Below are 27,667 nucleotides of genomic sequence, written 5' to 3'. Positions count from 1 at the left end.
CCCACACACCTAGGCTGGCAACCACGCGGCAGGAACAAAGAAGCAGGCTCAGGAGGTGGCCGCAAAGGACAGGATGGCGGTTTTATATGTGGCAAAATACTTCTCCTAGGGGAGTACAGACGAACAGACAGACAGATGGGGGCACAGGACACCAGACAGGAAGGGGAAAGGTTGGGCAGTGGTCTCTTCTAACCAGTAAGTGGAAGCTGCACCCCCCCCCCCGGGCGGGGGTGGGGGGTGGGACAACATTGGCACAGGAGGTGGCGAGACAGGCATGAGGCACCCATCCCTGAGGCGGGCAGCCGGGCAGGGCCCAGTCCTCGTTGGCACAATCGGCTCTCTCTGGCCCAGCTGGGTGCTGGTGGGGGTGGGGGACGGGGCTGCTGGGCTACGGGATGCTAGGCAGAGGGACGATCCAGGGCAGAGGGGGTACCAAGGCCTCTCCTGGGGGGCGTGGACATGGATAAAGGACGGGATCACAAGAGGCAGATACAGAGCAGCAGCAGCAGCAGCTAAGCCCCCCGGGGGGATCCGAGGTCCTGAGGCCCCAGGGGTGACGATTACCTCTGGGGCACCAACCCACAGGGCCTCTCCCCTGGGGCCTCAGGGTGACAGTGAAGCAGTTTTTTTGGTTTCAAAATGAGCTGGACCAGAGTGCTCCATGGGCTCCACACCCAGGTGACAAGGGGATGGGGGGGCTCAGATGCAGAGGGGCCCCCTCTTCTGATGGCTGCAGGCAAGGGATGTTGTAGGCAAAGCTCATTCCTGGGGTAGGCAAAGACTTGAGGCATGGAGGTGGTGGTGGGGGTAGCAGCATCTCGGGTTGCCCCTTCCTCAGGGTTCTAGGTCCTGGGCGGGCACAGGGCACTACATCTGATGCCTGCCAGCTTCTACCCAGACCACTCCCGAAGACGAGATCCCGGTGGGGTTTCCAATGCTGTAACTTTCACCTCCCAGACAATGCTGCCAGGAAGCTAGGGGGAGGGGTGGGCATGGTAAAGGACCCTGGATCTGGGGCTTGGGGAAGACAGCCCTCATGGGAAAGAGTCTGTGGTCTCCCTCTCCAGGAAAAGCCCCCCTACCCTTCCCAAATACTCCAGGTTGGAAAAAGAAAGCGCCACCCCATTTTAGGACACTCATTTAGAGCCTGGAGTAGAAGGAGTTAAGGAGCTGCACCTTTTCTCTGGGCGAGGGGAGAGAGCCCCCTGAGGTGGGGAAGGGGATACTGCAGGAAGGTTGTCATCCCCCCATGCACCCACAGCATGTAGGTAAAAACCTACCGCTGAGACTTAAAGGAGTCTCAGGAGCTGGTTGGAATGCTACCACCAAAGAAACCCCAAACGTTGAGCAAAGGCATCTGAAAGGAGGGAGACAGCGCCCCCTGGAGGCAAGATACATCCGCAGTGGTGAGCCCCTCTGTCCCGCCCCTCCCCTGGGCTCAGAGCCCTTCCTCCCACTGTGTGGCCCCCGCCTCTCAGCGGATGTAGACGCCCCGCCCCCAACCCTGCAGCTCATTCTTGTTGCGTCCCAGGACTGGAGCCCCGCCCTCCGCGCAATAGCGCGCCTTATTCCGGCCGCGGTTCCGGTTGTTGGTCAGCTCCTCTTCATAGTCTTCCTCATCCTCCCAGGATCCCTGTCGGGCTGGTGGGGTGCTGCCCCCTGCAGGGTCTCCAAGCCCTGGCCCCTCGGAGGGGTCAGTCTCCATGTCCACACACGAGTCTCCCAGCTCCGTGTAGGCAGAGTTTCGGTTGCCAGGGGTGTCGGCATCAAACGTGTCTTGGTGGGACAGTGCGCGCAGGGTGCCCGCCCGGCCTGGCGGCTGGCTGCCGGGGTAAAGGCCTGGGGGCTGGCCCAGCTCTCCCGGGTACTCGTGCACGCTGGCGTGCTCCCCGGTGGCCCGTTCCAGCGACTGGTCCCCGGAAGCAAGGTATGGTCCCTGGTTAGCAGGCAGACGGCACACACCATGCAGATCAGGCAGGAGTGAGAGAAACACAACAGAGCAAGGCAGGTTAGTGAGGGCACCAAGACACCCAGCCTGGCTGAAGGAGAGGAGGGTGCTGACCCTAGGGGATGGGCAGCCGGCAGACGGCTCTGGAGCCCAGCCAGAGAGCCAGAGGACAGAATTTAAGGCATTTGCTCCTCCACTAGGAGAGGGGGCACCGGACCTTCCTAAGGTGGGTGAAGGCATGAACTCTCCTGGTAACCATGGTAGAGGGCCCACGAACAATTAGTCATCAATTCCTCAAGGCACACATTAATGTTGTCTTGGGCTAAGTCATCATTAACAGCTCATTAGTATTGCCACTTGTTAGTGGTTGATTGGGTTAGTCATTGCCCCCGTTTCCCAAATATACTAAGGGGGGGATTTCAGCCAGCTCCTTCAGCCCAACCAGACCCTAATCACAGGCTTCCGGAACCCCACACTTCCCCCCACCCCATTGCCTAGTCAGATGACAGAGTCTCCAAGGTTGATAGGATTCCTCCCCTGCCCCCAACAAAGACTCAAAGCTGCAGGCTGGGGAAGGCTGATGGGTCTCTATCCCCCACTGGCAACAATGAGATGGCCCAATGTCCTCAGCATCAGATGCCACATGAAGACGGCCGTAGAGGCTGCTGGGTAGAGTGCAAAGAGACCTGGGTTCTAGCCCCATTCCCTGCTACTTCAAGCTGTGTGACCCTGAGCAAGTGACTCCCGTCTCAGTGGCCCAGTGTCTCTGTGGTGGTGTGATGGGGATTAGACTAGAGCAGCAATTTCCAAACTGTTCCCTGGAGATCTGGGGTGGGTGGACAGGGCAGAGTGCTTCAGGGGTCCCCGTGGAAGTGAAATGGAGGCCAAGCCACTAGCTCCCTCTGAGCAGAGCAAGGACGCCTTGTCTACATACTGAGCTTCCACATAAAATTCAGTGAACAAGTGGGCTCTGGTGCTGAAAACAAATTTGAAAAGCAGTGGTCTAGAATGACTTCATGGGTTTCTTCTGGTTCTAATCTGGAACCCAATACTTAATGGTTTGACCTCAGAGACAGGCCTTGGCTCCCATGGGAGGAGATCAAGAATGATTAGCAATGGTCTAGAATGACTTCATGGGTTTCTTCTGGTTCTAATCTGGAACCCAATACTTAATGGTTTGACCTCAGAGACAGGCCTTGGCTCCCATGGGGGGAGAACAAGGCAGGGTGGAGAACCCACAGGAGGGTCTTTCCTGGAATCTGTTTAACTGGGAGAAGGATGGAAGGTTCAACTCATGGAAGATGCTTCACTTTGGGTCCCTACTGAGAAGTCCCCTGAGATTAGGGCTCTGGAGGAGGGGGCAGTTTCTCTGGTTTGAACAGCCCTGCTCTGTGGGATTCCCTGCGTCTCAGGGCCCTTGGTCTGTTGGGTCTAAAATGGGTGTAGAGTCCAGCAAACATATTGATTTTCCTCTGTTTCTTCCTAGTCACTTATCCTACAAGGCCCCCAAGGCAAAAGCCCCCAGGGCCGCAGATATGGTCCTTTGAGACCAGGCCCAGGGAGGCCCCACCAGCCAGCCCCAATCCCATCAAAAACCACAGACACCAGAAGCTGCCACTCACCACATTTTTTACAAAATAAAAGTCTTCCCTTCCTTGCCCACGTTCACTGTGCTCAGTTCCTCAGTTCCGAGCCCTGGGCGGGAGGGGACATGGGCGGGGCACCTACACCGTGTGCTCCTGCTGCTGGGGCACCGCCCTGGCCCTCTGCGAGGCCTCCAGCCCTCCCCAGAAGCTGAGATTTCTCCTGAGTGAGGTGAGCACCTGTACCTGGAGGTTGGAGACAGGGGCAGGGCTGGCAGCAAGGGCTGCAGTAGCCATGGTGCGGTTCAGCAGCGGATTGGGTGGAGTGCTGCTGGGCGGGTGTGTGGCCTTCCAATAGGCTTCCAAGTACTCGGCCAAATGCTCGCAGGCGTCCTCCAGTTGGTTCTCATCCAGGATGATGTCAAACATTTCCTGTGGAGGCGGGGTTAAGGGCAGGGCTGGGATGAGCTGGGCCTGACCAAGGGGTGAGGGTGTGGCCTGGGGCAGTGGGTGGAGTCAAGGGGTTGATGGACAAAGTTAAAAAGAAACCTCTGGATGTCCAGGAAGAGGAGGGCTCTTAGACATATAAATCGACAGAACTACAAGAGGTCTTGGTACCCCGATACTCCAACTCCCTCATTCTAAATATAAGGCAACCAAGGCGTGGAGAGGGGCTTAACTCCCCACAGAGAAGTGGTGCTTCTGGGACTTGAACATCCAGCACTCTTTTCCCTGCATCTCTGGACCCCGCCCAGGCATTCCCGGTCACTCTCTCATGCAGGCCAGAGGACACGTGGAGAACCCAAACGTTGCCCCTTCCCTTCCCCTGGGTCTGAGCACTCACGGGGGGACACTGCGCGAGCTTCTCCGAGGCTGCTATTTGCACATTGAGGTGTTTGGACTGAGACTTCCCTCGAGACTTGATGAGCCTCTGAAGAACCTGGTTTGTGGGGGGAGAAGAGGAGCTAGAGGGACCCTGCAATGCACCAAGCCGGAGAGGCAGGTCCTGGCTGGAGCCAGTGTGGAGAGACAGTATCGGGGCCAGGGGATGTTCCATGACTCTCAGCCCTGGCCGCCTCTTCAGAAATGACCTCACCAGTCCTGTGTCCATCCTACACAGTGCTCAGGCTCTCTCCTGGGTCTCATGCCAGCCTGTCCTGGGAAGTTCCAGCAGTGGCTGTAATGAAGGGCAGTGATTCTCCTTCCCAACCCCTGTAACCTTTATAGGCTTCATTCTCTGGGCCAACTTCCCCTCCACGTTAACAGCAGTAGCCATCCTTTATAGGAACATGTGCTATGTACTGGCACTATTCTGTGCTTTTTACACAATCAATTCATTTCGTCCTGACAATAATGCCATCATGCAGCCACTATTATTATTCTCATCTCAATGATAACAGTAATAATGATGATAATAGCTAAACATAAAGCTACAACCTTAACTAAGTGATCAAAGTTAACAGCACCAATGATACAGCAAACCGACATCCTGTGCTTCCTGATGCAACGCACTCAGGACACATCGCTTTGGTGATGTTCCTACCTGAAACGTAAAACCTAAATCTACTCATGGGGAAACATCAGACAAACCCACGCCGAGGAACAATCTACAAAATAAGTGATCTGTACTCTTAAAAAATGTCAGTGCATGGGGCTTCCCTGGTGGCGCAGTGGTTGAGAGCCCGCCTGCCGACGCAGGGGACACGGGTTCGTGCCCCGGTCCGGGAAGATCCCACATGCCGCGGAGCGGCTGGGCCCGTGAGCCATGGCCGCTGAGCCTGCGCGTCCGGAGCCTGTGCTCCGCAACGGGAGAGGCCACAACAGTGAGAGGCCCGCGTACCACAAAAAAAAAAAAAAAAAAAAAAATGTCAGTGTCATGAAAATCCAAGAAAGGCTGAGGAAATTTTTCAGCTTAAAGACTATAAAGAGATATAACAACTACATGCAACACATGATCCTGGATTGAAGGGGAAATTGCTATAAGGGGCATTATTGGGACAACTGGTGAAAACTGAAGATGGACAGTATTTTAGATAAGATTTCTTAAATTTGACAATTGTACTGTGGTTATGTAAGTTAATATCCTTGTTCTTAAGAAATACATGTTGAAATATTTAGGGATAAAGGCATACAATATCTACAACTTACTCTCTAATAGTTCAGGAAAAAAGATACACATATATAAGCGCACATATACATAATGCATACATACATAAAGTAGTGGCAAAGCGTTCAAAATTAGTGAGTCTGAAAATTAAATTGTATACTTTAAATGGCTAAATTGAATGGCATGTGAATTTTATTTCAATAAAGCTGTTAAAAAAGTAGTGAATGTGAGTGAAGTGAATTCAAAGATAGTCCTACTATTCTTACAACTCTTCCGTAAATTTGAAATTATTTCAAGATAAAAATCTAAAGAAAAAAAAAATCTAAAGAAAAAAAATAGAATAGATACAGTGCTTAGTAGGTACCAGGCACTTTGCACGGTTAATTTGTTTATTTAATCTTCACAAGCACCATTTGAGTATTCCTATTTTGCAGGTGAGGAAACTGAAACATAGAGAAGTTAGGTGACTTGCCAGAAGAGCACAGAGCCGGTAACTGGTGGCACTGGTACCTAAACTCAGGCAGTCTGATTCCAGAGTCCCCACCCTTAACCTCAGTCAGTGCTCAGTGGGGGCAATGGAAGTGTCTGTTAACTTTCTAGTTCACAAAGTGTTTTTGCAGCCACTGTCTCATTTGATCCTTTCAACCACCCCAGGAAGTACTTAAATCCCATCACCCCCTTTATGCTCATTAGAAACTTAGGACTCAGAAAGCTTAAGAAACTGGGTGCTCAGGGACTTCCCTGGTGGTCCAGTGGTTAAGACTCTCAACACGGGGGACCAGGGTTCGATCCCTGGCTGGGGAACTAGATCCCGCGTGCCGCAACTAAAAGATCCCGTGTGCTGCAACGAAGATCCCGCAGGTGGCAATGACGATTCCGTGTGCCACAACTAAGATCCAGAGCAGCCAAATAAATAAATATTAAAAAAAAAAGAAAAAAAGAAACTGGGTGCTAGCATGAGATGTTAACAGTTACCACCTCTGGTTGCCTTCATCAGTCAGACAGAACTCTGGGCTCTTTACATCATTACCTCCAACCCTCTCAATAATAACATATGAGAATGATTATAATTCCCATTTTGTAGGTAAAGAAATTGAGGTGCAGGGGCTTCCCTGGTGGCGCAGTGGTTGAGAGTCCACCTGCCGATGCAGGGGACATGGGTTCGTGCCCCGGTCCGGGAAGATCCCACGTGCCGCGGAGCGGCTGGGCCCGTGAGCCATGGCCGCTGAGCCTGCGCGTCCGGAGCCTGTGCTCCGCAACGGGAGAGGCCACAGCAGTGAGAGGCCCGCGTACCGCAAAAAAAGAAATTGAGGTGCAAATCTCCCCGAGATCACAAGCTCAATAAAATACAACCCAAAAAACCAAAACCAAGATTTAATTAATTAAATAAAAATAAGCCAATCAGAGCTAGGATTTGAACCCCATGCTGTCTTCTCATTTCAAATCCTTCACCTAAGCTCACCTTCCCTGTTTCTCAAACCGCTACGAATGTCTAGGAGGGAAAACTAACGGAGCCACTATATGACCAGGAAGTAAATCAGCCTTCCTACCAATTTCCTGTCTATCGAGGCCTTCATGGAGGCGGTGCAGCAAAAAGGGCTGAAATAGAAGACAGGAAAGGTCTTTTCCCAGCCGCCAAGTAGCTGTGTGACACTGGGACAGAAAGCACAGAATTCTTTCTGTTTTCTGGACTCAGGAGAAGTCAACAAAGTAGAGACAGGGGACTGGCCTGCATGACCCTAATAATATTTCAAATAGTTAATACATGACAAGGAGGACTTCCCTGGTGGCGCAGTGGTTAAGAGTCCGCCTGCCAATGCAGGGGACACGGGTTCTATCCCTGGTCTGGGAAGCTCCCACATGCCGCGGAGCAACTAAGCCCGTGCGCCACAACTACTGAGGCTGCGCTCTAGAGCCCGCGAGCCACAACTACTGAGCCCACATGCCACAACTACTGAAGCCCGTGCGCCTAGAGCCCGTGCTCCGCAACAAGAGAAGCCACTGCAATGAGAAGCCTGTGCAACACAACGAAGAGTAGCCCCCATCGCCACAACTAGAGAAAGCCCACGCGCAGCAACGAAGACCCAACGCAGCCAAAAATAAATAAATAAATAAATGCTTTAAAAAACAAAACAAAAAACATGGCCAGGTATATTATACCAGACCCTTTGCTAAGTGCTAAGTATTCGCAGTAGGTCGAATCTTCACAATATCCAGACAATGGAGTTCGACAGCAGGGAATCTGGGCTCGAGGAGATTAAGCCACACAATTAGTAAGCAGTACCTGGGGTTTAAACACAGGCAGCCCAACCAGAGCACTCCTGTCTCCGATAGGGTCAGACTCCTGCACCCACCTTGGGAGAGGTGATCTTGATGTAAACAATGATGGGGGCCAGTGAGGTCTTGGAGAGCTGGGCTGGGTGGTTGATGGTGTCGGCATCCAGGGCAACCAACTGAAGGGTCCGGGCCAGCTCGAAGATTCGCTCGATCTCGCTCTGAACCTCAGCTGGGGGAATGGAGTCATGGGGCAGGCGGAAATGTAAGGGGGCCTCCCAGGAGGCCGGGGGCAAATAGAGCATTTCCGGAGATGCCCCCCTCCCCCTCCACATCTGGCCCCAGAGCAGGGGTGCGGGTGGGGTTAAGGGGTGGGCTCACCCAGGCTGGAGCGTGTGTTTGAACGCTCGATGATGATGTGTTTGCTGGGGTTGTTGAGGACTGAGCGCTTAGCCAGGGAGATGTCCGCTGTCACACGAGTGATGGAGATCCTGGGGGATGGGACAAGAGGAGCCAGGGGTCAGGGTGGCCTAGAATGCCCTGCCTACTCCCCAGGCTCCAGGACAGCCTCTTATCCCTCAGTCCAAGAGTTCCAGGATTGTCATTCAAGCCATCCTGCCCATCCCCAGCAGCAGAGAACCACGGTGGGAGTGGACAGCCAGCTCCCAGGGTCTTACCTGCCATCAAACCGATGCTTCAAGAAGTCAAATAAAGCTTTCTGCATCATGTCTGTAACCTGAGGTTGGGGGGTGGGGTGGGGGGAGGAGAAGTCAGGTGTTTAAAGCCCCTCAGGGAAGGTGGACCGCTAGGTATTTGCCCCCTGACATTCCATTTCCTTCTTAAATCCCTGAGATGAGTAAGTCCCTGTTGGGGGGAGGGGGCAGTCCTTTTGAGTCTGAGGGGCCTCCACTGGGGTCTCTGATTGCAAAGATCCTTTTAGGTGGGATCTCTGGGAGGACTTCTCTGGCTTTTGAGAGGACTAGACCCTTCTGGGGTCTCCCTGGGGGTTGGACCCCCCATGGAGGGGGGTGTCTCTGAAGGTATGTAGCCCTCTGGGGAAGAAACCCTGGGAGGGCCCTGCTGGGGGATCTCTCTGGGGTCTGAAGACCTTTCTATGGAGTCTTTCTGGAGGTCTGGGCCCCTCTGGGTCCACTCGCCTCTAGGGGCTCCTACCTCATAGCCCTTGAGCGACGGTCCCACCAGGATGATGGGCCTCATGGAAGGTACCACGTCATAGGGGGGCACATGCTCTGTCTGGGGGGGGAAGCAGGGAGGGGAAACCCCAGAGTGGAGATGGCATTAGCCCCTCTTCCCCCACCTCCAGGCTCCCCCATGCATCCTTTCCTCCCCCTGGTCCCAAAGTCCAGATGTGGGGATCGGGGCGGGGGTGGGGAGGTATGGCGAGGAAGGGTTGGGGAAAAGGGGGGCAGATATGGGAATGGGTGTTAGAAGGTCCCCCTAGCTCATCCCAGGGGGTGGGGAGGGGGACACAGAAAGCTGTGATACTCACCAACTTCTGCTTCTGTTTGGCTGGATCCAGAGATTGCCAAGAGGAGGGCGGGGGAGGAGAAAGGGGAAGGTACCCAGGCAGGGGCAGAGGGCAAGGGAGGAGCCAGGACAAGAGAGGGAGGGAGAGTGGGCAGACGAGGAGAGATAACAAGGCATGCGTGTTAGTGACAGACAGAGCCAGAGAGAGGGGACGGGACCCCGTGCCAAGGGGGAGCCAGAGGTGGCCCTGGATCAGGGCTGGGCGCAGGACTGACAGCCAGTCCGGTGAACTTGGGAATATTCAGACATCCTGTAACCCCTTTCTGGGTCTTGGAAAAGAGCTGGGAAGAGTGACAGCCTCTAATTTGGTGCCCATCTCCTGGCCCCAGTGCGGGCCAAACTGCCCATTTTAAGGGTACGTTAACTGTCCTGCTCTGCAGCCAGGAGATCCCCGTGTGCCCACCCTAGCCCCGTGGAGTCCGAAAAGGGCCAAGAAGGTCACCATTCCACTTTCCCCTTCACATGTGGCAGTGGGGGCAAACACGGCCTAACCCACTGGCAGTGAGGGGGAAAAGTCAGGTCTCATTACCCAGACCCTGCTTTCAGTCGAGGGGCGGGGGCAGCCTTCCAAGAGAAAGGGTGCTTCCACTGCAAGAACCATCCCTTCCGGGGAAGTGGGCCGGGGTGGAGTTGTGTGTGGAGACAGACGTGCCCATTCTCGGTGTCATTCCACCCTTCCCTCCTCCTTGGCAGGAAGGCCTGATTCCCACAGAATCAGGCTGAGACCACATCGGAATCCATTCCAGCCCCCCTCCCCCGCCAAAGCACTGGGCTCTGACCTCCCCTATCACGAGAACCCAGCAAGAATTACCTTCTTGAAGAAGGGGATGCGCTTGCCGTGGGGTGGCGGGGTGGTGACACTGCTAACGCTAGTCTTGGCAGAGCCACTATGCTCACCGAGCTCTGCCTCCTCATCCTCTAACTCCAGGGGGTCTAGTTCAAAGGCTAAGTTAGTCATTTCATTACCTGGACCGGAGAGTCAGGATGAGGGAGGAAGGAGGCGAGGTGGGGAGGAGTGAGATGGACATGGAGACACAAGTACAAAACGCAGGGATGGGATGGGGAAAAAAGAAAGAAGAAGAGGTGAATGGAACAGGGCTGGGAGAAATGAATGGGGGGTAGGGGGCAGGGCAGTCAGGCAGAGAGATGGAGCTACCAAAGAAATGGGAGAGTAGAGACATGACAGAATGGGCGCTGAGGGACAGGCCCAGCTTGTGGGGTGTCCTGCTCTTCATGGAGGGGGTACCACCGGAGGTGTCTGGAGGACTCAGGATTGGGGTACCCCCAACTGCAGGGAAAGGAGGGGACAGGCAGTGGGGAGACCACCCCGCCCAGGAGCTCCACCCGACCCCGTGGGGTGGCGGCAGCTCTTACCACTGGCAGGGGGCGTGGGGCGGCGGGTGCCAGTCACCACGTCTCCCAGACTGGAGCTGGAGTTGTCACCTGATTTGCTGTGTGGGCAGAGAGGCAAATGGAGCCGTGAGCAAAGGAGGTGGGCGTGAGGGTGGGGGATCTGTTCTCTCACAGGCTGCCCCCCGCGCCCCGCCCTCATTTGCCAGCCCCACTGGTGATGCCACAGACAGTTTTGTGTCCTCAGGGCAACGCGTCAACCCTCAGGGCCTACTCCTGGCTGGCTGGCTGGCCTCTCCCGGAGGTGCCCCGGCCCCAGCCAAACACCTGGAGCTGAGGCGGTTCTGGCGCAGCTTCTGTTCCTGCAGCAGGCGCAGGCTGTCCAGTTTGACAGGGCTGGGGATGAAGCCAACCTCACAGCCCTCCTTCACCAGTCGCCCAATCCACCAGTCATTATTGTATTTCTGCAAACGACAACGGCAGGTGGGGTGGGGGAGACCAAGAGGGAGATTAGAGGTACAAGCCAGCAGCCAGCTCCAGGGGACACCACCCCCAGACTTGCCTACCCCGCCCAGGGGGCGGCACCCTCAAACAGCCCTGGTATCAGCCTCTGATTACAGCCCCCAATTCTCAGGACTCTCCGGAACCAGCATCCTCTTGTGCCATGGACCACCCACACCCCCAAGCACATCCCTGTTCTGAGAGTCCTTCCTCCCCCATGTGCCAGCTCTACCCCCGGAAAGGCAGGGAGAGAAGTAAATGCTGACACCTCCATGTGCCTGGCACACTGCCACCCCACTGACAGGCCTCATCACAAACCCTCCCAACAGCCTTGTGACCTAGGCATTACCATCCCATTTTACCAATGAAAAATGCAAAGCTCAGAGAGGTGGAAAGATTTGCCTAAGGTCACACAGCAGATTTAGCCCAGCTCTGCTTGGCTCAGAAGTCTTTTTCCACTAGAGGTCTGACAGCCCCTCTCCTGGCACCCACTACCCTGCCCTCCCTCCAGATGCCAACACAGCCTCCCCACCTCTTTGATGTGCAGGAAGTCCTTGGGCTCGAAGGTGATGGCCACTCCCTGAACAGGCACCTCATCCCCTAGAGATGGGTTATAGCCGACATTTGTCCGCACAGCAAATGCCACTGGCTTGGTCTAGAGGAAGATGACAACCAGAGGGTTAAATCACAATGGGATGTACAACTTCCTGACTGTGGTGGTGATTATGGAGAGGTTTGTTTTGTAAATTGTTTATTAAAGCATATACTGTACACCGTACTATACATAAGACAGATAAACAACAAGGACCTACTGTACAGCACAGGGAACTATATTCAAAATCTTGTAATAACCTATAATGAAAAAGTCTGAAAAAGAATATACAGATATATGTATAACTGAATCACTTTGCTGTACACCTGAAACTACACAACATTGTAAATAAACTCGACTTCAAAAAAAATTTTTTTAATTTTATGCAGTTTTTTACTGCATATATTAAATTTCACACACACACAAAAAAGCAAACCATAGAACTCAGTCCTCTCAGGGTGGAGGGGGGCATCAGGGAACGCTAAGTATAGGTGGTGGGAGAGCCTAGAATAACACCAAGAAGGAATAATAATAATAGTAACAATAAGAACAAATAATAGTAATAATAGTAATAATGTAATAATGATAATAACGACAGCAGCTACTGTGTAGTGTGACAGGTACTGTGTTGTATGTTTCACACCCATTATCTCATTTATTTATTACAAAAACCCTATGAAGTTAAGTACTATTACCCATTCATTTTATGGGTTTTTTTCTTTTCTTTTCTTTTTTTTTTGCTGTGCCATGTGGCTTGTGGGACCATAGTTCCCCAACGACCAGGGATTGAACCCGGGGCCACGGCAGTGAAAGTGCTGAGTCCTGACCACTGGACTGCCGGGGAACTCCCAGCATATTCATTTTTAATGAATGAGAAGACTAAAGTTCAGAAAGGTTAACTGACTTGCCTAATATCACACAGCTAATAAGAGCCCAGAAAATTTGACTCTAGAAATGAGTGGAAATGTTGAGCTCCTATTATGTGTAGAAATTAGGCACTTATTATACTTTATAAGGAGGCAGGTATTACAGCTTACACTTTACAGGTGAAAGTCAGAGGCACCTCAGAGGGGTACATGAGCTTGGAAGTGGCTAGGCCAAGACTTGACCCTGGGTCTGTCCAGGCTGTCTCTGAGGCCTGGGGTAAGGGAAATAATGCCAGCACAGCCCTTCCCATCTTTCTCACCTTGGCTTTCTCGAGCTGGGCTAATGCCTGGCGCTCTGCCTCCTTCCTTAAGGCTTCTCGGTCCTCCTCCAGAGACACATCGGAGTCTGACGGACGGCTGGTATAGGACTCTGCTGATCCCTGAAAACAGACAGGGTCAGCTCAGGGCCACCGCTGCCTCCCCAGCTCCTGGGCCTCGGAAGGCACCCGTCGTGGTTGCCTCAAGCCCCAGCCAGCCCAGCGTGATACCACAAGGGCTAGGAGGAGGTGGTATTAGATGGGAAGAGCCAGAGAATGAGGTCTGCAGGCCCCTGGAAAGAGTGTGGCCCTAGGAAGGGTGACAGCAGCAAACAGGGGATTACGGCAGGTCCAAGGACAGCTGCTTGGGGCCCAGGGAGGGGTAGGAACCTGATAGGGGCACAGCGCAGGGGTGGAGTGCCACGGGACAGTCTCCACTCCCTGCTACTCCTTCCCTCCCCTGCCCCCAGCACCGGCTGAGACAGACTCAGCACAGGCCCAGTGAGTCCTTCCAGGGGCTGTAGCCACCAGCTTAGGCCTGAGCTCTCGGCACTGGTGGCAACGGGCAGCCTGCTCCATGGGCTAGGGCCACACAAAAATTTGCCATTTTCTGCTCAAGGGTGAGGAAAGATAGAATCCTACCTCCTCTTCCAGAAGCTGGGGAGCCCCAGCCCTCAGGCTCTCATAAGATACAAAAAAGAACCCAAGATTCCTGGGGTGGCGCAAGAAGAGGCAAGTTAAGAGAAGGACACGAGCAGGCCTTTCCTCAGTACTAGGGCTGCCGGCTGCCAGGGTTAAGGCAGCCTCAGAAGTCTGGGTGTGCCAGGAAGCAGGCCCTGATCACACCGACCATCCCAGAGCACAAGGAACTCCCTCAGTGATGCAGGCACACGTGTAAGACACGCACAGCCTGTCCAGACCCAGGGCGTGAATGAACATGCTAATTCACGGATGTGCTTGGATGTGCAACGTCAAGGGTATGTTCTATGGTATGTCCTGCTGTGTATGACTGAATGCATACAGGTACACGTGTATGCATACGGGGCGGAACGGGTGGACGCCTTCAGTGTCTGTGTCCCTGAGGGCACGTGAGGGCAAGAGCCAGGAGGTGTGGATTTGTGTGACTGTGCAGCGGTGGTGTTGCTACAAAGGGCAGGAGGGGACCTGAAGAAAGAACACGACTGCAGAGGTGAGGGGGTTCTTTCCTGAAGACAGAAAAGGGTCACCTGGCCAGGAATGCCTATTAGCTTCGTATGGAGGGAACCTGGGAAAGAGAGAAGACCAATTCCCACCTCCCCAGAGCGCCCTGGTGCACCAGTGAATGCAGCTGCCCATCACATCATGAAAATGGGAGAGTGGAGAGGGGAAAGGTGGGGGATGGGTGGGGTACTAAAAGAAGCTGGAAAAGAGATGCAAAGGAAAGAGAGTGAAACCAGTTAATCTACCACTCTCCACCCCTCCTGACGGGAGCACTCAGAGTCAGAAAGACAGATGCCAGGAGAGCCAGGGCAACAGACCCAGAGATGGAGTGGCAGAGAGACACTTACTGACCCCAACACACACGCAAACACACATACACACACACACACACACACACACACCCCCAAGAATGGCGGGAGACAAGGAAACAGTGAGGCAAGGAGACAGGCTGGAGTGAAGGCCTTCCACCAGCTTTCCTGAGGGGCTGCTCCCACCTCCCCCCACCTTCACTCCATCCCCAGCTCACCACTACGAGGGTCCGGTTGGGCGCCTCCATCCCGGCGCCCTCAGTGCCTGCCCCTGCTGGCCTAGGGGGTGGCCCAAACTGCCCGTTCCCCCAAGGGGCTCAGGTTACAAGCAGAGTTGCTACATGTGCAAACTGCTAGGGTATATTTAGCTCAGAGACGTGGCAAGGACTGCCCCCCCCCCCCACTCCCTGCCACCTACAGGGGGTCAGAGCTGGGGAGCTAAGAGGAGGAAGGATTGGAGACTGGGGTCTGATCCCCTGGGTCAGCAAACACTGAAGGAATGAGGCCCTTTTCTGTCAAGAGGGGCTCCACTGAGCACAGTGTCATTCTTCCTAGCCTCGGCCCTGGCCCAGTCCTACAACACGGGGGATGAGGGAAAGATCAAAGAAAGGACTTCGTGTTTGTATGGAGATGCTGGGATGAAGAGCCCCTTTCCTGACCCTCTCAAGTCAGGCCCGGGCTCACATGTGCCAAGTGTCGTGGAGACAGAAGAAGTGAAGAGAAGGGCCTCTCTCCAATCTGTAGTGGATCTGCCTGGCATCACCCTCTCTCTCCTGGCCTGGGGGTGGGGGTGGGCGGCTGACTTCCCTACGGTCCTCTGCCCTCATATGCTGCCCATTTTTTCTTCAACGTACTCCTTTCCTTGTCTGATCCTAAGCCCCTCTTGCCTTTTTTGGGTACCAGGCTTTGTTGAGATGCTCTGTAGTCATAGCAACTACATGGCTCTCTCACTGCTTCTCCCTGAGCCTGAGATGGCCTGGGGTTGACAGAACAGAGATGAGAACAGCATCTTCCTGATGGGAGAACAGGAAACCCCAGAAAGCCATTCAGCTACACTACCCCCCTTCATTCAGGGATGCTGGGCTAAAGTCCTCTCTAATATCAACTTCCTCCTGCCTCTCCTCCACCTCCCTCAACACACTTTCTCTCTCTGCGTATTAAAGAACAGTCACATCTGGATGTGAGGAGGGTGTTTCCCTGACCCATACCTAATCAGGGCTCCAGGGACCCAAATGTCCTGGTTCCTCATATCTTAGGACCTGCCTCTACCCCATGCTGTCACAGATTCTGGGGGAGGACATGGAAGGAGACAGCCGGCAGGGGGAGTGGGTGACAGCCTGAAGCCAGCTAGAAGGAGGCAGGCCAGGCTGTCCCTGAATGAGATGACGCAGGCAGGCAGGCAGCAGGGGCTGGTGTCTGGTGCTGGGAGATGGATTGGGTGGGGGCTGAGGGAGTGGGTACAGCTGACAGTATATGCAGAGGAGGTCATGGGGTGTAAGGGTATGGGGTGGTTGTGGGCAGGTGACAAATGACACGGGGGAGGGTGCCTGGAGAAAGCCTCAGACCCAGCTCACCAATCCTGGTCTCCACCAACCAGCCACCTCCCTCCTCTCAGCCCAGCCTACCCATTACCTGGCGGACAAAGCTGTTGGATGTTGTATCCGAGGATGTGCTCCCATCCGACCTTTTGAACCGCCCTTTCCTCTTGCTGTATTTGCCCTGGAGAAGCCAGGAAGGGACAAGAGTAGAATCAAAAAGGCCCTTTCCCAACCCTCATCCCATCAGGCCCAGAACCACAGCAAAGCCTTGGAAATATCATTCCCTGATCTCAACAGCCCGCCCCTCTAGCTTCTTCCTGAGATGGTACAGCCCAAGCGGGAGGGAGAACCCAGACCACAGCCATGGGGTGGGGGACAGTGAAAGAGAGGCCTAGGAAGCACACACAGAAACCCCCAAACCAAGACAGAGAGGTTGGGAAGGGGGAGGCACTGAGAAGCTGGAGACTCATTAGGCAGCAAAGCTAATTGAGACGCCAGGCAGGCTGCAGAGGCCTCAGGGGGAAGGGAGAGGCTGCCTGCAGCGCTGGGGGCGCGGAGAGAGCCCCTGGGAAAGTTCCCCTCCCTCTCTACCTCAGCTGGAGCAGAGCGGGGCTGAGTGTGCCTGTGGCCCCCAGAGAGAAGAGGATTCGCCAACCCAGGCCCAGCTTGGCTTTCCCCATGCCCAACTCCTGCCTTGTTTTTCGCAGAGTGGGGAGGGGAGTTGCAGCTCTCAGCTCTTGGAGACCTGAAACTAGATTCCCAGGGAAGGGTAGGGGGCGTGGAACTGTATTTGGAAAGTAAACATCTAACCCCAACCCTGACCCATGGGGGCAGATTTAGCACCCTGCCTCCAACCTGGTAGGACTTCTTCTCAGCCCGTCCTCACAGTCACAGTGATCAAACTTCTCCCCAAGGGGGCAAGAGGGATCAAGCCCTCTAACCCTCAGCTGCCAATGCCCACGTCCTGTCCCCATGATATCCATCAGGCTGCATCAATCTAAGTGTCCCTTGGCCCTGCCCCAAGATGAGTCTAGGACACAGCCCCACGCAGGGCCTTGGAGAAGAGTTGCTCAGTCCCACAGGCTGGGCTCCTGGCTTCGGTGGCGTGGACACTGCCCGACCTCTCACGCAGCCACCCATTCAGGTATTTCCAGGCCTCCTGTAAAGGGGGCTACTTCTTTCCTCTCCCCAACTCAAATATACACATTGGCCTCCAGCCTGTCTAGAGTGGGGTGGGGGGGAATCATTGAGGGCTCAGGCCCTCCAAGCCCCTGCCCCCAGCCTCCATCCTAGAGTTTCTTTGCCAAAGAAGCTAGGTAAGCCATGACCAGGCTAGAGGCTCTGGTTCCTTGGGCCTGAGTACAAGGAGGAGGGTGGATACATGGGAGAGAAGGGCACCTGGGAACCCTTTGAGAATCCTCCCTCCCATCACCTTCTCTCCAGCAAGACATATCTCCAACCTCAAGGACTGAGGATCTCTATGAACTTAAGAGGATTCCCCCAGTGAGCCCCAGACTCTTTCAGACCACGACCACTATCCCAGGCAAGGAAAAGGGAGTGGCACCCAGAGGGACAAGGGACAGCTGAAAGGAAGGCCCCAGTCAGCTGCCTCCCAGGCTCCAAGGGGCCTGGGGTGGAGAAGGGAGGTATTTTTAGGTCTGACCTGACCCCCACACCCCACGTGCCCACATTATCATGGTGGTTACAGTTGCTCCAGGCTGACCACAGCAAGAAAAGAGTTAATGCTATCCTAGCCTTGGGGTGTTGCCAGGTTGGATAAGGACACGCCCCAGAGAAATCCCCTGGCACGACCACCCCAGACCTTGCTGGTCACTCCATGGGCACCCTCCCTACCCAAATATACCCCTTTCTGGGGGTAACCTGGGGGCACAGGAGAAGTGTGAGTGAGGGGGGCGGCAGACCACCCCCATCCCCACGCCCCCCAGGTAACACAGTTTCTTCCCCTCCAGGACAGTGAGTTGGCATCCATTCAACTTTCCAAACTTTGGAGGCATTTTCTGGGGCTGGGGGGCTGGGGTGGAGGAGGGACAACGTGGGTGTTTGTTGGGGGAGGGGAGGTGGTCCAATATAGGGGTGGAGCTGAAGTGGCTGGGACGGGGGCCTGGCCCGGAGCTGGCCCCTTCTCCGCCCTCGAAGGCCAGTGTCCGCAGCTCTGAAGGCCTGCTGGCACCGCCCGCTGACCACCGCCTCGGCCACCCTCGCCCCACCCATACCCGCCCGGCGCCCCTGAGCGTGCTCTGTGTCCCCCCTTTGCCTGAGCTCTTTCTCTAGCTTCCTTCAACCCCCGGGTCCCCCCGCCAGCACCCACACTCTCAACCCACTGGAGCCGGTACCCGAGCAGCAGAGACCCTGACGCGTGGGAGAGAAGGAGGCGAGGGTGACAGGCGGCCCGACCGCCTCCTCCCCGCTCTGCCAAACCGCAGCACAACTCCCGGCCAAGCGCCCATCAATCATTCACCGGCAGAGCTGGGGGGCGCACAGCCCTCTCCCCTGGGCGCCGGGCATATAACCCCTTTTTCCCCGGCCCCCCTCGATCCGACCCCACAGGGTCCGCGGGACAGGCCCCCTTCCCTCGATCCCGGCCACCACGCCTCACCTGTGGGCTGGGGTCGAAGACCTCCATGGGGATCTCCTGGGATGATGGGTAAGGGCCCCGGGACATGCTGGTCTTCTGGACCATGGAGAGGAGCCTCCCCTCCGGCCGCCGGTCCGGCCCAGCCGGGCGCCCTCAACGCATGAGAGAGGCCGTCGGAACCAAGAGCAGCGCAGCCAGCACCCGGTCGAGCCACCTGGCCCGGCCTTCGGTTGCCCTCTTCCTGCCTTCCCTCCCTCCTCCCGCTCTCTCCTCTGCTGCCGCCGCCTCCTCGGCCCCTGAAGGCTCAACATCTCCCCCCGCCCCCTCCGCTCCCACCCGCCCCTCCCTCCCTCCCTCCCTCTCTCCCTCCCTCCCTCTCTCCCTCCCTCCCTTCTCTGGCCCCGGCCCCGCCCCTCGCAGCCCCTCCGCTGGCTCCGCGCAGACAATGGGAGGACGGCGGAAAGGACGCATGTGTTTCCCGGCGGGCGCTAGCCTCCGACTGGCCTAGGGTGAGGGTGGCCCATTATGGGGGAGATTAGAAACCCGCCAAGGGGCTGAGAGCAGGGTGGGGTGGGGGGGTGCCGTATACCAGTGGATGCCAGGCGCGGATGGAACTGAAGCGCGGAATAGCATGGCTGGCACCGCCCCCCTCTTCCGTCCCAAACCGCTCTTCCTAGCTGGTCTCCCCATTCCACTCCAGCTTGGGCCACCGGAACTTCACGGCCCTGGTGATCCTGGGACCCGGCTTTAACTCTTTTCGCCCCACTGTGGTCCCAGGGCGACTTGAACCAAACGGAAAGTCCCCTCCCTCGCCAGTATGGTGGTGCTGGCCGGCTGGGGGCTGAAGCTGTGGTGGGGAGGGTGTCCAAAAGGAGTCTCAGCAGAGACAGCAACAAGAAATCCTAGGGACTCAGGAGTCCTATTGCCCTCGTGCTAATATCCCCCAAGCCCTTCCAAAACGCCAGGGGTAGGCCTGGGTGAGGTCTGTGTTCCTCGAAAGAAAGGAAAAAGGAAGAAATGTGGAGTTGAGGCAGGAGAGACTGGCAAAAATCAGATCTATGACCTCTTTTTTTTTTTTTCTTTTCCCTGTATTTTGGCCGCGCCGTTCGGCATGCAGGACGGTTCCCTGACCAGGGATCAAACACGGGCCTCCGCAGTGAAAGCTCTGAATCCTAACCACTAGGCCACCAGGAAACTCCCAGATCTAATGACTTTTGACCTAGAATTGCTCCCGCTTCATCCTTGAATTGGGGAAAGATACCCAAGGCCTGAACCCCACCCACCATGATCTATGGAGAGAAAAAGAGTAAGGGATTCTGGCAAGAGACCTTAGTGCCAACTTGGTTCAGGCTCTTTGTGGTGGTGGCCCTGGACGGATCAGCACACCTCTCCTGTAAGATGGGTTTGCCGGTACTGTGGTGTCTTTGTCACCTGGGAATACTGGGAAGAAGAGGGAAATGAAATTAAATGATGGATTGCTGGGGCTTTTGGAGATGCTGTAAGGTGCTGTGCAGGGGTCAATCATGACAAGAAAAACTTACCTCCTTGTTTGACCCCTTCCAGGGCCCCACAAAGAGGAGACATGAGAAGTAGAATGAAGAAGATTTGTGCAGGTTCAAAGACCCTAAAGTAAGCCAACCTGGGAATTCCCTGGCAGTCCAGTGGTTAGGACTCCACCCTTTCACTGCCTAGGGCCTGGGTTCAATCCATGGTCTGGGGAACTAAAATCCCGTTAAGCCAGTGCGGCCAAAAGTAAAAAAAAAAGGCAACCTGCTATGTTCTGCTGGAGGGGAGTCTGTGGAACACACTGACTCCTTTTCACCCTGGGTTTTGCAACAAGTGATGGCCAGCCCCAAGAGCCAATACTGAGCTGGGCTCCCATCTTCCCCTTGGGCACAGGAGAGCCTGGCATGACAGAGAAGGCATGGGTTTTGTAGTCAGAAAGACCTAGATTTTCAATTTCTGCTACCTCAGCTGTAAAATGGCGATGACACTACTTGTGAGGAAGTGGCATAAATTTTGCATCCCTTCCTCTTCTTAATTTTATTTTGGGGGGTGGGCGCGCACCGCGCGACTTGTGGGATGTTAGTTCCCCCGAGCAGAGATCAAACCCGGGCCATTGGCAGTGAAAGCACGGAGTCCTAGTCATTGGACCGCCAGGGAATTCCCTTCCCTTCCTCTTTTTGACCTTCTCAGCTCTATTTAGCAGCCAGGAAAAGTTCAAATGATAGATACAGGATTACCAGCCGGAGCGAAGCAAGGAGTTGGAGCCAGAACTCAGATCAATGTTTCTTGGACCCTGGAATGTTCTCCTTGGTTGCTCCTTGGAGCCTTGGATGCTCCAGAGCAAGAGGAAATAACTATGAGAGGGCCTGTCATTCGATTTTTCTTTTTTAGACTTTCGCAACTATTCATTCACTCACTCGCTATTTCTCAAGTGCTTACTACGTGCACAGCTCCATGGCCGCTGGAATACAGTGTGAGCCAAACCAAAGACTGGTTCTCGCCATCAAGGAGCTTGTCTTAATGCCTTCTTTTGCAAGTTGCAAACGTTAACTCATGTGATTTTCACAACTAGACGACGGATATATTAGAACTAGGTACACTATACACAAGAGAAAACTGAGGCACTGATTTAGAGCCGCAGTGGCTCAAAAACATACACTAATGTCTTTGGTGATCTATTCTGCACTCCAGGGGCTGCCAATTACCGGGAGAGTGAATAAAAGGTTGCTTTTGTCTGATATCTGCCCTTATTACTCTCTCTTGCTTCATTTTTTTTCCCGCTGACAAATCATCCTTCCGTAGAACCCAGTATGCCTGGGAGGAATGGGCCGCTCTAGTAAAACTACTTTACCCCGCCTGCGCAATCCAGCTGACTTCCGGCTTCCACTGCCCACGTGATCAGGTACCCTTGCTGCGCATGCTTAATAGGAAGTCGGACTATACCACTTTGCCATACCGAAGGGAGATATTTTCTATGTTTTAAAGTTTAAAACCGATTCCTGATATTAGACTTCTATTAACCCGGGTATTAACAGAATATATAAATAAGTTTAGGGTGGCGGAAGATTAAAGGACCAGAGGGGAATACGGGCGAAAGCGAAGCGGGGGGTGGGCTCTCCCCTTCACAGATAATGGGAGGAGCCTGGGGAGAGCAAGTTCCTTCCTTTGGCCCCTGCGGTCGCAGCCATGAGGTAAGGGCGCTCGGGTCTCTGATATTGATTGATTCTGGCTGCGGCCGCACTGCGGGCCTCGGTGCCGCAGCCCGTGCTGGAAGAGACGGGGTGAAGGCGGCCCTGAAGCGGCGCGTCCCGGAGCTTGGGATAGGCCGGAGCACACTAGCTCCCAGCCTTGAGAGGAGGGGGTGGGGGGGAGTTCCCGGAACTCTAGGACGGGGGAAAGGTGGGCTTCGCGCCCCACACGTGTCTGAGGAGACCCACGCGGGCAGAGGAAAGGCGGCGGCGGGGACTGGGCTGTGGCCCCCTTACTCACTGGGCCGATCTATGGCTCCGAGCCGATCTCTGCTTCCATGTGACGTAAGACAGGTCGCGAGTAGGCCCCAAGCCTCCGACTTTATTACTGGGATAAGAAAGGGAAAAAGAGCCCAAGAAGCAAAGGACTAGATTAACTAGCAAATCAGGCCCACTGGCCTCGGATTCTTCACGTTAAACACTTGTTTTTAGTGTTGGGTACCAGAAAGGGCATAAGCCCCATCTTCATTCCAGTTGTATCCGTTAGTCTCATTTTCCAGAGGAGAAAACTGAGACACAGAATAAGACATAACCTAGAGGTTGTCGACATCCCAGGGTGGGCTGTTCCCCTACAGGAACGCACAGGCAAAGCTTTACAAAGGTCTTGGTATAGGGAAGATTATTAACCTGGGGCTGCGTCGTGGGCGGCAAAAGTCTGGGGGCACATGTTTGTCTTTAGTACCAAGTGCATATACACATGCACCTCCCCCCCCACCATGTTTCTCAACATTAGAAGACTTGGAAGGGCAGGTCTTGTTGAGGATGCGCATTCTTGCCCAGGAATGTTTTCCAGGACCTGATAGTGTTTTCTGTTTGTTGCAGTATGCTCAGGCTTCAGAAGAGGCTTGCCTCCAGTGTCCTCCGCTGTGGCAAAAAGAAGGTCTGGTTGGACCCCAATGAGACTAATGAAATCGCCAATGCCAACTCCCGTGAGTTCTTGGGGTCTAAGTTCCTTCGTCATCCTACCCCTTTCTCATCCTTTGTGCAATGAAAGTTGACACGGTTGTGTTGACTGTTAACAAACCTAGGAGAGCTCATAGTTTGGGGGGCGGTTTATAAAATGGAGGAGTCACAGAAGTATGGAATGCCAGATGTTCTCTTCCTGCCACTTGCCAGAATGACAGGATGGAAGTTAATGGAACCACCCGATGTTATATTAATAAACATCGCTAGAGTGGATGTTCTGTTTTATAGCTGTGAGAAGGATTTGTGAAGAGACAATACAAGGACTGGGGCAGGCCGATGAAATGATGAATTGGAAAGACCTGGGGCCTCAGACTTTATTAGAGGTCTGTTTGCATATAATTCAAAGTAGTAAGACAGTGTCAGTCCTGCAGATAACATCAACATGCCCACATTACTTCAACATAATATTGTTACAGGGAAAAAGTATTCAATGACATTGTTTAAAATTGTAAGGCAGACTTTATTCGGAATAATTGCAGTAGTTACAGAGACCAATGGGATTTTACTTTGGGGGAGAGAGATTGAGCTCAAGTCAGAATCTAGCGTGGGCAAGTAGGAATTTATAGCCAAGGAGCATGGTTTAGGGGATCCGTGGATGGAAAATTAATAAGAGGGCGATAAACTATAATGGAAAAGAATATATAAATATATAAAGAATGTATATATGTGTATAACTGAATCACTCAGCAGAAATTAACACAACATTGTCTTAATTGTTTCTTTTTAAAAAAAGAAAATTACTAAGGAAACAGGGGTAAGGGGGATTCTGGCCTGGGTGGTCAGTTATCAAGGGTAGGGGCTTCTGCTTAACTAACTTAAGCAGAGTTTTTTACTAAAACTAGAATTTACAAGGAAGCGTACAGATGGGCCTAAGAGAAGCTTCAGGAACCTGATGAAAGTTTGGTCAAGCAGGAATCTTTGTGAATATCAGGGAAATCCTTTACCTGTTTGGGTTTGTGGTATTGTAATGTGTGCTCAAAAAATCCTCATTTTAGACGGGTAGCTAATAGGTGAAACAGGATCTGAAGGACTAGGCTGTATTTGTATGCTATTTTGATCACATATCCCCAAATATGTATATTTGGAGTGTGCTGTAAAACATCTAAAAGGGTAGAGGTTTTCTGTCGTTGCTGTTGTGTTTTGTTATTTAAGAAAGAAATAGAAGTTCCCCAATTCCCAACATTTTTGAAAACCAGGGATGTGGGCAGCATCTCTGGCATGTCCTGTTTGGACTCTGCGTTGTGACTGGTATACTTGGGGCTAGGCCCCACCTGACTGACCAGGTGCATTGTGGTTTCCCAGGTCAGCAGATCCGGAAACTGATCAAAGATGGGCTGATTATCCGGAAGCCTGTGACAGTCCATTCCCGGGCTCGATGCCGAAAAAACACCTTGGCTCGCCGGAAGGGCAGGCATATGGGCATAGGTAAGTACATTCTTCCCTTTTCTCCAAGACTTAGGGAATGATAAATGATTAAGTCTAGACTAGGTTATATTCAGAAACCTTTCCCATTCTGACTCATTTTGAGCCCTTCTTGGTGTGTTTTTCTCTCTGCAAATCAGAAAGTTGGCACTGGTGTTGGAGTTGAAGGTCTTGGTAGAAAGAGGTCACATTTATTGAGCACCTGTACCCCCGTACCCTACCCATCCATTCTACTGGATGCTTGGGAAATGTCCAATAAATCCTAAAACCGCTTTCTAGGTTCAGGATGACCTAGGGAGATGACGGTCACATCACCTTTTTAAAGGCCTTTCAGCTTACCATGCTGCCTTGGTGCATGCCCTGTCATATCCACGTTCTGTGGAGTGAATGGGGAATAATTGCCTTGTTTGTGCTTCCTTGAAAATTGAGTAAATGAAAGAAATTAAATACTTGGGATCATCATCTGTAAAGTGGAAATAAAGCTACTTACTGTGAGGTACAACTCTTGGCACATGACCCAAAGAGTTACAAAGTGTTTCAGAAAGTGGTAGCTGTCGTGGTGACCAGTCAGCTGGCTCTAGTAACCCAGCTGCACTACAGGGAGCCTGACTCACCTTGCTCGTAGGTAAGCGAAAGGGCACTGCCAATGCTCGAATGCCCGAGAAGGTAACCTGGATGAGGAGGATGAGAATTCTGCGCCGGCTGCTCAGAAGATACCGTGAATCTAAGAAGATTGACCGCCATATGTAAGTACCTTCTCTCGGGCCCACCAAGACCCATTGCTGTTTGGATGGCTTGTTCTTTGCACAGATATAAGCTCTGTCTCATTGGCCTTGGGGAGAGAGCCATGTGTCTTGGTATTTTCTAAGAAAGTTCTTCCGTTCTGTCCTGTTCTGCTCACATACACCATCAGGACAGCCCAAGAATTATCTGCCAGGTGAGCTCTTCTGTCTAGAAATTGCGCAAAAAGTCCGAGTTTGGGGGAAAGAAGTCCCTGCAGCAAGAAGAGAGGAAAGGAACCCTACATGCTTAGGGGCCTTGTGTAGAGGAGCAGATCACAGGCCAACCTCTGTGTTGGTCCCATTGCTGACCAGAACCTCTAATCCTTGTACGCTACAGGTATCACAGCCTGTACCTGAAAGTGAAGGGTAATGTGTTCAAAAACAAGAGGATTCTCATGGAACATATCCACAAGCTGAAGGCAGACAAGGCTCGCAAGAAGCTTCTGGCGTAAGTTTCTTTAGGAATTGGTGTCTGTCACAGGGGCAAGTTCTGAGACATTTAAAATGTGCTGATGTCTAATCTCGACTTACATGCAGTCTGTCCAGAATATAATTGTTGTGTTAGAGGTATATGCTGCTCTGTCCTGTACATAGCCACATACCACCTACCATCAATGTCAGGGTAGTGTGGGGACTTACTGCCTAGTTGAAGCAGGAGCTCTTGGTGTCCCCAGCAGCTCACCCATCTTCTCTCTTCCATTACCCAGGGACCAGGCTGAGGCCCGCAGGTCTAAGACCAAGGAAGCCCGCAAGCGCCGTGAGGAGCGGCTCCAGGCCAAGAAGGAGGAAATCATCAAGACTCTGTCCAAGGAGGAAGAGACCAAGAAATGAAGTTCTCCTTTTCTTCTCTGTACATAGTGGCCTCAGCAGTTGCATAGATCGCTCATTCAATAAAAAACAAGGCTTTATCTGCCTACCTCTCTGCTTCCAGTTTCTGGCTGCTTGGTGGGTCTTCACTGTTTACAGGGCCAGAACTGAGGAATGAGATACACGCCCTTCCCTGGGTTCCTGCTTCATTTCTTCCTTGGCTCCTGGCCTCTGGTCAGGCTCATGCCCCCTCCGTCCATGGGGTGTGGGGCCTACTTTGAAGGGAGGAGAGGAATGGCTTCTACCCAAGGCTCAAAGACTGTGCCTCAAAACTGCTCTTTTCAGCAGAGCATGAGTGGCACCTCAGACATGGTCTCAAATGTTGGTTGGGAACCAGTATTCAGTTGTGACATGAGTTGTCACATTATTTTAAAACAACAGAAAATATATGCTTGCACTGCTCAACTGCACTGAGGTTCAAGGTTGTGGTCTACTGCCTTGGAACTCCAGGACGGTGGGAATTTGAACCACCACCAGTCCAGAAGGTATGGTCTGGACTGGAACTGCTGACGACTGCCTAAGCTGTCTTTAGACAGCCTTATTGAGATAGAACTGAAGCTGTCATCTTGGGCATCCCAATTTCTATTTCTAAACATTTTTCTTTCCTGTCCTTAAAAGGATTGTTTCCTGTTTTGTTTTCTGGTTTATAACCATCAAAAATGTCCCAAAGAAAAAAAGGCTTTCTCAGCAGAAATTGGAATAAAGGCACATAACATACAAACTTGTCACAGCAATTTTGAGTTACTTAATTCATATCCCTTTTTACAAATGAGAAGTAGGTTTTATTTTGCCTATTAACTGGTAGTAGTAACCACCAGTGAATTTTTCAGTAAAGTATCTGCTCTGTGAGCCAAGTACTGAGGCACTTTACACTGACTTGTATTGATTCTATAATTTTCACAACATTGTAAAGTAGGGTATTAGCTTCTCCATTTTGCAGATGAGAAAAGAGGTGAAGCCAGGTGTTGGATTCACCTGTTAAGACGACCTGAATGGGAAAAATGGATTCAAGATGAAGTAAGATAGGACTTTGTAGACTTACTACGGAGGCCTCAGGAAGAAGGCTAGCTTGGTCCCCAGGCCTCGAGCTTTGGAGGACTGGGCAGAAGATGCCTTTGGTGATCAGGAGAAAAAACAAGCTGTGGTGGGGAGGATGCCTGGAAGAGCCAAGTTGAACATTTTGAGTGGGTGGCAGTTAGAGTGACAGGTGTCCAGGTGGAAGGGGTCAGTCAGCCAGTTAAATACAGGAGGGTCAGCTCAGGTGAGAAGTCGGGGGAGGAAAGTTGGGCACAGCTATGGCTGGTGTGCCCGTCCTGGTTACCTCTGCGGTCTACCGGTCTCTGAGGAACTCTTGTGGGCAGTAATGCGAAGGCCAGTGAGGGGTCTTAAGGATGTGTACTGGGCACGTTTCCATCTGCACTTGGTGTGGGAAAGGCAGGGCTAAAGCGATCCTGGGGGCAGCAGACCTATCCCCAGCTCTGCCTGCAGTGTCCTCGTCCAGCCTGGACAGGTGGGGATGTGGGTAGCCCAAGCCAGGGAGGCCCGGACGGAATAGTCCAGACAACCTCCATCACCACCCATGTGCATCAGAGCCCCAGCTGAGAGGACACTGCTTTTTGGTTTCCCTGTTGCCGCCATAGCAGCCTGT

The 27,667-nt window shown here is 53.2% G+C and overlaps 2 protein-coding genes across 4 annotated transcripts; one reads left to right on the top strand and one right to left on the bottom strand.

Moving 5' to 3' along the window:
• Positions 1-49: 49 nt before the first annotated feature.
• On the bottom strand, positions 50-18,991 carry CACNB1 (calcium voltage-gated channel auxiliary subunit beta 1). Of its 3 annotated transcripts, none has more exons than XM_065896554.1 (14): positions 18,750-18,991; positions 16,227-16,313; positions 13,090-13,209; positions 11,844-11,966; positions 11,138-11,274; positions 10,835-10,911; positions 9,423-9,442; positions 9,086-9,166; positions 8,590-8,648; positions 8,294-8,403; positions 7,993-8,144; positions 4,376-4,471; positions 3,778-3,963; positions 50-1,936 (listed from the first exon to the last, which is right to left on the bottom strand). In XM_065896554.1, exons 1-14 carry the CDS (start codon positions 18,831-18,833, stop codon positions 1,475-1,477), a joined length of 1,794 nt encoding a protein of 597 aa, XP_065752626.1. In that variant the 5' UTR covers positions 18,834-18,991; the 3' UTR covers positions 50-1,474. The 3 variants fall into 3 exon arrangements, with proteins under 3 accessions (XP_065752626.1, XP_065752625.1, XP_065752627.1); XM_065896553.1 differs by lacking the exon at positions 9,423-9,442 and adding an exon at positions 10,272-10,426 and having other exon boundaries at positions 1,475-1,936; positions 18,750-18,833; XM_065896555.1 differs by lacking the exons at positions 50-1,936; positions 9,423-9,442 and adding an exon at positions 10,272-10,426 and having other exon boundaries at positions 3,561-3,963.
• Positions 18,992-21,893: 2,902 nt separating this feature from the next.
• Positions 21,894-26,069, top strand: RPL19 (ribosomal protein L19). Its single transcript, XM_065896660.1, has 6 exons — positions 21,894-21,925; positions 22,805-22,911; positions 24,251-24,373; positions 24,996-25,116; positions 25,490-25,600; positions 25,860-26,069. Exons 1-6 carry the CDS (start codon positions 21,921-21,923, stop codon positions 25,981-25,983), a joined length of 591 nt encoding a protein of 196 aa, XP_065752732.1. The 5' UTR covers positions 21,894-21,920; the 3' UTR covers positions 25,984-26,069.
• Positions 26,070-27,667: the final 1,598 nt, after the last annotated feature.

This window comes from Phocoena phocoena, chromosome 19, assembly GCF_963924675.1.
Source record: "Phocoena phocoena chromosome 19, mPhoPho1.1, whole genome shotgun sequence".
NCBI lineage: Eukaryota > Metazoa > Chordata > Mammalia > Artiodactyla > Phocoenidae > Phocoena > Phocoena phocoena.
The sequence above is the reverse complement of the archived record's forward strand: the minus strand, read 5'-3'. Positions and strand labels throughout refer to the sequence as shown.

Excerpts from the sequence above, each read along its gene's own strand:
- CACNB1 (XM_065896553.1), bottom strand. The coding sequence starts at position 18,833 with ATGGTCCAGAAGACCAGCATGTCCCGGGGCCCTTACCCATCATCCCAG. Across the intron at positions 8,404-8,589 it reads AAGCATCGGTTTGATGGCAG|GATCTCCATCACTCGTGTGA; the intron begins GTAAGACCCTGG and ends CCCATCCCCCAG. Across the intron at positions 8,145-8,293 it reads AAACACACGCTCCAGCCTGG|CTGAGGTTCAGAGCGAGATC; the intron begins GTGAGCCCACCC and ends CCATTCCCCCAG.
- RPL19 (XM_065896660.1), top strand. Across the intron at positions 22,912-24,250 it reads AATCGCCAATGCCAACTCCC|GTCAGCAGATCCGGAAACTG; the intron begins GTGAGTTCTTGG and ends GTGGTTTCCCAG. Across the intron at positions 25,117-25,489 it reads AAGAAGATTGACCGCCATAT|GTATCACAGCCTGTACCTGA; the intron begins GTAAGTACCTTC and ends TGTACGCTACAG.